The sequence below is a fragment of the Pteropus alecto genome, unplaced genomic scaffold, assembly GCF_000325575.1.
Source record: "Pteropus alecto unplaced genomic scaffold, ASM32557v1 scaffold79, whole genome shotgun sequence".
NCBI classification, from domain to species: domain Eukaryota; kingdom Metazoa; phylum Chordata; class Mammalia; order Chiroptera; family Pteropodidae; genus Pteropus; species Pteropus alecto.
Window position 1 is genome coordinate 10,460,171 of NW_006494612.1, and position 9,537 is coordinate 10,469,707.

At 32.6% G+C, this 9,537-nt stretch overlaps 1 protein-coding gene across 1 annotated transcript in view; it reads left to right on the forward strand.

Moving 5' to 3' along the window:
* Window positions 1-11: 11 nt before the first annotated feature.
* Window positions 12-9,537, forward strand: part of RFX6 (regulatory factor X6) — a 52,218-nt gene continuing 42,692 nt past the window's right edge. The window contains exons 1-4 of the mRNA XM_006926117.1: window positions 12-274; window positions 575-731; window positions 3,438-3,561; window positions 5,223-5,284. Of these exons, the coding sequence (XP_006926179.1) occupies window positions 52-274; window positions 575-731; window positions 3,438-3,561; window positions 5,223-5,284 (566 nt within the window). The 5' untranslated portion in view covers window positions 12-51. The remainder of the gene's footprint in view (window positions 275-574; window positions 732-3,437; window positions 3,562-5,222; window positions 5,285-9,537) is intronic.

The following is a 9,537-nucleotide window of genomic DNA, read 5'->3' on the forward strand; positions in this document are numbered from 1 at the left end:
CCGCAGGGAGCAGGCCGAGCGGCGGTGCCCAGGTCTCCTGCGGCCAGGAGGATGGCCAAGGTCCCGGAGCTGGAGGACGCCTTTCTGCAGGCGCAGCCTTCACCCCGAGTTTCCCCTGAGGTCCAGGACGAGAGTTGTGTGCAGCTCCTGGGTAAGGGCTTGCTCGTTTACCCCGAGGAAAGGGTGTACCTGGCAGCTGGAGCGCAGCCCGGAGGCGCGCGGGACAGCGGGGAGAAAGAAGACGACACAGAGCTGGATATGGGAGTTAAAGCAGGTGAGTACTCTGCTCCCTCCGGGGATGCGATTGGGATGCGGATGCTGTAGTCTAAAAAGGGCATCCAATAATAAAATTAAGCACATCACAAACATACAGATATGTAGAATTTTCTGTTCAGATCTTTGTATTTCCCCCAATAAAATATTTGTTAACTAGAAATGAACTCTAAGGGATTTTGCGTAGGTCTCCTCCCAGCCCCTCTCCAGGCCACCCCGTTTGACACAAAGATACGTTTAGAGGCTACTTGATTGATTTTATGTTCTGCTTTTCTTTATCACCCTTTCAACTTGTAATCAGAAATGCACTTAAGCAATGGTAACTTTTCCTCTGAAGAAGAGGATTCAGACAGTCACGACAGCAAAACCAAAGCAGCCGATGCACACCTCTCTCAGAAGAAAACCATCACGCAGATTATGAAGGATAAAAAGAAGCAGACGCAGCTCACGCTGCAGTGGTAAGACGCCCACAGGGGTACGCTTAAGCACCTGTTGAGTTTTAAAAGTATCTTCAGAATCTTTGCTTTTCTCATTTGCTTCTCCTTTAAACTTTTTTGGGGAATTGTAGAAGACCAATTAGAAATTTATCCAAAAAATTTTTTTCGCTGAATATTTGGCATAGAGACATATTCTGGTACTGGTGAAGATGATCTGCAATACAAATAAAAACCACATCACTTTGTTCATTATTGACTAAAGCTATAATTTATTCAAATGTAAGCAATAATGAATGTTTTTATGATTTATTTGCTTAACAGACAATCGTTTCGGTTCTCGATATATTTGTTATTTGGTAGTTTTGTGTTTATAAAACATGACTCTTAAAAACAATTTAAAAGGAGGCAGGATCTTAACATTGCCTTTATCCACGAGGGCAAATTAAAAATTGTGTATTGGCCATAAGATGAAATGCATTTGAACTAAAAGACGTAGAAAAAACAGTTATGATATCCCTATTAACTTAAATAAATGTTCAACTATTTTTATAGCACCTGTCATATATGATCTGTTGTACTGAATATCACAAATTGGATTTTGTGGAAAATCTTTTAAAACTAACATTTTATCAGTAGGCTCTCCATATAGAGACTGTTTTGTAATGTTGATCTAAAAGGAACAGGGATATAAAGTAAAAACATAATATTAAACTTCCCTACATAATGTGAAAAAATAAGAGTGCAAATTTCTTTCCAAATTCCAAACAATAAGCAAATGAGCAAAAAAGTCAATTTACTGATTAGTTATGTAATCTGTTTATATATAAAGTATAATCTAAATCTCAGAAAAATACAATAGAAAAAACAGCATTAAAAACTAGTAAATTTTAATTTTTTGTATCATAGAATTACAGTTTGCATATACTAAATTTTGTAATTATATACTTGAACTCTTTCAAGAATTTAAAAGAAAACTAGTGATCTTCTAAAGTTATGGCTTAACTTTTGAAGTCAATGTCACATTTACTGGTTAAGAATACACTAGAGCAGTAAATAATTGAGCTAATAATCTGCAATATTTAGGATACAACTATTTTCATAAGGTTAATTAGGTCAAAAATATTTTGATTTCAGATATATTATGAAGGTCTTTTGAATGATTACTTCTATTTTTTGCAGTTCAAATTGAGTGAATGGAAACAAACAAGTTTTTATTTTATAAATATGATACATTATTATTAAAGAAAATAAGTTATACCCTAAATTAATGTTGTATTTAAGTCTAGTATTACTCAGTAACTTGAAGACAAAGATGATGGCTACAACATCAATGTAGCCAGTTGAAAAATGGGCATTATGTGCATGTCATTAAATATATAATTTTTAAATAGTTGAATGTTTCTCAGTGAGTTTCATATTTTTTGAAACTATAAAATGTTATCATTTTTGTTTAAATTTTCCACACTTCTATCAAAAAAGAGTGTTATATATTTAAGAAAAAAAAGACCTAAGTGAATTTTTTTGTATTTTGAGAATTTTCCCTTAAGGTTATAGATTATATTGGGGATGGTAAAATTAGAACTGAAAATTAAAGTGGAAAATCTAGCTAACTCCAATTTTCAGGTCAACTAGGTGTTTGGTTTTATGTAAGCAAATCTTACTTGGTTTTGGTTCTTTTTTTTTTTTTTCTTAATAGAAAAATGGATGTCTAAATCTACCTAGGCAACATATCCTTTAGTTTCTATCTCATGCACCTTGGAAATATGTTGAATCAGAGATCTTGAAGAGTTCCACCCAATTTTAATCTGAATGCATACTTTATATTGCATTTTCCTGTCTAGTAATAATTATGATTTTACTACACATAAAATGGGTATAAGTAAATTGTAGCCAAAATCACCCACTGAATTGTTAGGAAAATTGGGAATAGAATCTACAGTAAGTTCTGATTTCTTGATTGCTGTTCAGATATTTGTAACCCTTAAATATTGTGTTTAATTGTAATTGCAGACATCTAAATTAAATAGCATTATCTCTAAATTTTTAAAGTTTATATCATTATGTTTAATGTGCTGAATTTATATATGTCATGTTTGAAGGCATCTATAGAAAATTACATTATGTTTCAAGTGTACAGGATGTTTTGGGTAATTATAGTACTGATCACAGCAAAAAGGTGCAGGAGTAGAAATAGATCAGTGTCATTTCAGACCAGTGAAGTGAGTTTATTGCTATGTATTTTGCAAATAAGTGCATCACTGTGCTTCCCTTACTCTTCAGGATTTAGAACAAGTTTGTGAATGGAAGTAAGCGATTGCAGACATTTGTCATCCTGAGGCCTGGCAGCCCTTTAGTGCTGAGAATGTTCTTTTAAACAACCATCATCCTCAGTTTTACCATTCCTATTTGTATAGTGCAGAGTAAATCATGATGAACAGTGAGGATTTACATAGAAGTAAGACCTATTCTTTGGGGTGTGGACCAGGTAGAAGTGGTTTTCTGTTAGCCATGGTATTTTAATTGTGCTAGTAGGTGTTTATTGTGATTCTTGCTCTTCTGACATTAATCCTTGTGATCTGATATTGAATAATATCCAGAATAAAGGAAGTCTGCTTGTGTCTACTCAAATTTGTGTCTATTCAAAATGAGCAGTAAATCAATGTGAAAGGAGAATAGAGAGAAGAACTAAAATAAAATGTTCAATCTAATTTTTACCTTTTTTCTTAGGCTTGAAGAGAATTACATTGTATGTGAAGGAGTTTGCTTACCACGGTGCATCCTTTATGCACACTATTTAGATTTCTGCAGGAAGGAGAAATTGGAGCCAGCCTGTGCAGCCACCTTCGGAAAGGTGATACATATTGTCTATGCTACCTTACAACTAAGGTCATGTCAAGCAGACAGGTTCATCTGAGCAAGTTTTCTTAAAGAATATTAAGGAATTTGGTTTTCAAGCATAAATAAAATCTCTTAAGGGCTGTAATTAGAACTACTATATATTTTACTTTGATTTTGCCTACTATATGTTTTACCTTAAACTACTATATGTTTTGAATATTATAATGCTGGTTATCAAGAGAATTAATGTGACCTTAAAGGAAATTCCATTTGAGCAATTACATTTCCCTTCAAAGAGGGATACTTGTTGGGAAGCAAAATTAAGTGGAGGTGACAAGTGTTATGTTAATGCAATTGGCGATTATGTTTATTATTTAGCTAGTCCAAGTATGTGAGTTTTTAATTGTTACATAAATAGTTATCATAATTCTCATTTCACTCTGAGTATATTTGCACCCAAAACTCAAAGATATTGTGATGGGATTGGTTACATTTCTCTCATTTATAAACATTCCTTTCTACCCAACTTGTATGGTTAGGGTGTGAATCAATAGAAAAAAATGACATTCCTTATACATGTTGATCTCATTTTGAGATTCAGGAAACACTCTCATTCTTGTGGGAAAGCCTTGTTCTTTGAGATTCTTGTCATGTTCTATTGTTTAAGAGCCTAAGATATCCCAGAAAATTTTTAGGAAGTTTAGGTCTTAAACACTGCACCTCATGTAAACGAAATCCAAATTCTAGCCTGTAGAGGGACTCATTGTCCAGAAAATAATGAATGCTATGGTCTAGCTTCTCGGTTTTTAAAAATAAAATAATATATTAACTTATTTAAAAAACCTGTTTACAAGAGAGAGTGTGATATGGTGCATGGTAATCTAGTGATTTAGGTTCTAGCTAGGCTGTGACTAATTTGTTGTGAGACCTGAAAGCACTTGACCTCTTCAAAACTCAGATTACTCATTCTATAAAATGAACAGGTTGGATAAGACAACTTCTAATGTCTACGTTAGCCTTACTATTTTATGAGTCCACCTTATGGCAGTAATTCCTAACTGTTTGGGGAGTCATGAAACACCTAGAGAATCTGATAAAAACCACAAAACCAGTTCCCAAGAAATTAACACGTACGTAAAGTTTGCCATGGAGCCCTTAAGAAATCATGTGTGGAGCTCCTATGATCCAGGTTAAAACCCTGTTTTATGTAGAAGAGATTTTTATTCTTTAATCAGATGCTATTTTTTAAAGCAAATTTGGAGAAAGGAACACAGAAAAAAATTTAAAACACTACTAAAGCAGAGAATGTTTTATGTGTTCTTTCAGGGTTGAAGACGAGTATTAAACCTCTGGATAGAATTATTACAAAGAAACCCAAATCTTCCCACTCAGTAGTAGATAAATAATTGCCTTGGTAATACCATCAAGCAAAAGCAGACATTGGTATGATTTGCCTTGGAAATGGAGGCAGGGGCAGTTGAACAACCTCATCAAAAAAGTACCTCCCTGCCTCTGCTGATATATTTTGCTTATTGATGTGTGTATGATATTACTTTTTCCAGGCTAAATATTTACTCAAAGTTCAACATTTACTTTCTAAATTAATTAGTTAGGACTACGTTACAATAGAACCACATACTTTCTAAAAACTAAGGTAATCGACTTTCTTTTTAGACAATTCGCCAGAAATTTCCCCTCTTGACAACACGGCGACTTGGAACAAGAGGCCATTCAAAGTAAGACACATCAATTAGCACGTATCAGGCTGTACATATGATACCTTGTGCATGAGCATGGACACAGTGTAAAATAATTATTGTCTTTATCCGTGAATAGAACCAGGTATTCTCTTCTTGATGGAGCAGACTTTCACCAACTGTAAGAACTAAAAAGAAAAATAAGTGGATTTTAGGATAATGTTTAAAAAGCAAAATTTACATAGAGAAATCATGGTATTATTTTTTTCTGATTGAAAAATTTAAATGAATAATTTCCATAATTTTAAAGCCACTCCTAAAGGCACCAGTGTTATGAAAGGGAAATGTATATAGCTAAATAAGTGACCAAACAAAATTCACAGCACTCCTAAAGAGCAATGTCAAAGCCAAGGGTTGAAGCATGGTTCAGGTTCTTCCTCTGGTTTCGTTTCTCAGATAACATCTTCTTAGTATCCCTTTCTTTTCCTTTCAAGACAAATAACATGCACAAATGACCTCTTTGGTCATCTCTTAATGTAAATGTAAACATAAAATAAGCTGTCACATATTCTCTCTTGGTAACGTTAGCTTTTCTATTGTCTTGGGGCAATTTCTGTAGAACCTGCAGTTATAGGTTCTTGTTCATGAATTATTTACTCTTTTCAGTTTTTCAGTTTTCAGTTTTTTCTTTCCTTCTGTTTATAAACATATGCAGATCTCTTTTATGTTGATAAAAATAAAATTATGTCAAATCTGCTATACTTCTCTTCCTAATTGCTGTTATTTTTTTTCTCTTTGCTCTTTCTTGAAAGAGTAGCTATCTGCTCACTTCCTCTGCTGCTAATTACATGCCTCTGTCCTAGTCCATTTCTTTACCTGGGCAAAAGCCCAATGGCTCATTTTTACTGTATCTCATCTTCCTTGGCACCTGTCTAGCATTCGAAACTGTCGATAATGTCCCCTTAAAATAAATAAATAAATATATATATATATATAAAACTTACACGATGGTTTTTCTGTCACATTACTGCCATGTCCTCTTTCTCCTCTATCTCTCATTTTCTAGCTTTCCCAGTGTCTTCTTCTGCCCTAATATCTAGTTCAGCAATGTCCAATGAAATATAATGTAGCCATGTAGTTAATTAAAAAATTTCTGGTAGCCACATTAAAAAAGTAAAAAGGGATAAAATTGATTTTAATGTTTCATTTAATTTAACATATCCAGAACATTATAATTTACCATGTAATCAAAATAAAAAATTATTAATGAAATATCTTTTTTCTACTAAGTTTTTGAGATCCAGTGTGTATTTTACAATTGCAGCACACCTCAATTCAGACTAATCACATTTCAAGCGAGCAATACCTACATGTGACTAGCACCTACCCTATTATCTATCTCAGTCTTAGTCGCTTGCCTAAAAGGAAGTCCTTTTTGTGTGCTTCTCTTGAATCTGTCTCTCTTCATTTTCACTTTTATAAACTGGCTTTGACTCTGCCTTTCCAGTTTATTCCATATAATTTTTTTCCAAATTGACCTTCTAAAGTTAAGATTCAATTATGTCTCTCTTGTGCTCACAAACTTTAGTTAGCTCATAATTTCTACTATTACAAACAAACTTTTCCTACCTTGACATTCAAGGTCAATTATGATTTAGTCTCAACTCAATTTTCTATCTTATAATCTTTTCAGCATGAAGTCTATGCTCTCAACAAATTATTTTCCCAGTATCTACTGAATCACCTTCAATAGTCACTCTTTGATTTCTGCTGTCTTCCTCCATTGACAATGACTTTTTTCCTATAGGTATGTCAAAATCTTATCCATTTAAAAGAATGTCTCATGAACTTCTTCAGAATATTTTCTTAGCCTCTTGATTTATTAAGTCCTTTTTTGGTACTCTATAGCAATTTGTTGCTACCTATCTTAATGTGAAATTCATTAATTTTTTTCCTCAACAGATAGTATTTGGAGGATAGACTTTGTCTCATTCATTCTCATATCCTATCAGTTGCCTGATGTATAATAGATTATCAATTAGTATTTATTTAATTGATTCCAACGAATGTTAACAGTATTGTGGCCTGAGAAGGAGAAATAAAGTGCTAGGTTGAAAGATAATATTGGCTTTTCCTTCTAATCAAGTCAGTTTTTTTTTTAAAGTTGACTCAGTTTATCTGGCCGATTTCTGCTGAATTTGATTTCTGCTGAATTGTGTGTGGAGGAAAGATCAGATAGTGTTTGAAGTAGATAGGTAGTAGAAAAAGAGGCAAAGCAATGCAGAGAAATCTTCTTCACAAAATCTACAAGAAAGCAGGCAGGCAGGTTGCAGAAAAAGTCCATTAATCCTAGAAGGAGGCTTTAAGATTAGAGATGAATCATTAACCCTGTCCTTTGTGACAGAATGAGGCTCCAGTGTTTAGGTTTATGTAACAATAAATCGTGGCTTCAGGTAATTTGTTTGATATCCAAGAGCAGAGGTGTCCAAGAGCGAAGAAATAACAATTAGAATTTTCTTTATTTTCCTGATATGCCGTTTGCTTTTTATAACTTGACTATTATATTTTCGGTATTTTGATTTCATGGGGAAAAAGAAAATTTCCGTATGCAACCTAAGGATATTGAAAGATATGGCAAGAGATAAAGTTTGTGTACCTAGCAATTGGTAATGTTTTGGTGTAATTATTCTTAGCCAGGTAGTTTTTCTATTTTTATTTCTAAGAAATACTCTTAGATTTTTATCTTGGGGGATAGTATATGTCAAAAGGCAGCATTGCCTAATGGTTAGGAGCATGAAGTTTAAAGTTGGACAAATCTTTGCTTTAATTCTATACTTCTATATAGAGCTGTTATGACACTAGTTGAATTGTTCAGCTTTTTATCAATAAAGTAGGTATACAATATCTATCTCATGGGTTTGATGTGAAAATTAAATGAAATAAAGTATAGGAATGAATGGAGAAATGACTTTGCTTTCAATCTCACTATTCTTCATATGAAATTAATCACTCAATGCATTCAGATATCAGCAATGCAGTTTGTTATTTATTGAGTACTACACACATGCGTGTGTGCGTGCGCACACACACACACACTGTAATCCTTACAATGACAATACAAGATTCGAATTCCTATGTTTTACAAATGAGGAAACTTGTAGTTCAAAGATTATCAACTTGCCCAAGGCCACTCAGATACTGTAAAATAACAATTATGACATTTAAATCAAAGTTTATTTGGTGCTAAAGTTTGTGCTTTGTCAACTAGTAAAGCCTTTCTTTCTGATACCAGTCATATCAATAAAACAATTGTTTCATTGAACTTTTGATTTTTTGAGATATAAATTTGATTATTTTTTCTGATCTAAGTTTTTAAAATTTATTAATATGTTAGATTCTTCTTCAAAGAGCTAATAACGGTTTCTCAAGCCTCAATCAAAAGGCATTTTAAATTATTTTATACTTTTTTAGGTATACTTGTATTTTTTATGAAAGCAAATTTGTAGAACAAACACAATTTCACTCTCTACTTTTAATTTTTGTTCTAAACATTTCTATATATTGGTATATTATTTTCACAATCATCATTTCTAATGGCTGTTTAATATTTTAAAAATTTATATTTTATGAAAGATACCTTTATGTCCATAGAAGTATGAACAATTGATGAACCAGAAAATAAGTGAAGAAGTAAACGTATTTTGGAAAAACAGGAATTTATAATTTCTCTCAGTTTTACTAATAATTTTGAAAAACTTATTTTATTGTTGTAGTATTAGGTATAGTGCCCTACACTTACTATTACTAAATAATTATTGAATTATTTCAAAAATATAAATAAATTTGGTATTAATTTATTTCAACTTCTATAGATTATATATTAAAATATATTAATATGTGTAACTGATGATGGTCATCAAAAAATATAAGTTCTCAATTTTTGTCAAATTCTCATAGAATAGCTAGAGTATATTCAATCATTTCATTTGGGTCTTTCAGACAGAATTTATTTAGATAGTAGTTAACTCAAAAGATTCTTCTGTATTGTGGGTGCAAGATGAACCATTGTTTCTAAAATTGTCCTTAGAAGCTTTTAGGGTCCATGGAACAATGTCACTCTCCAGATTTTACTGGTATGAAATCCAAACGTTTGGGAAACAATGATCTATGGTGACAAAGAAATGGTTAGTAGAGTCTGAAAAATAAGAGTAAATTCTGTGTCTATTTTCAAGTTCTATTTCTCTAAGTGCTAAAATACCTGGGTATTAAAAAGATCATTTCTCACAACTCCC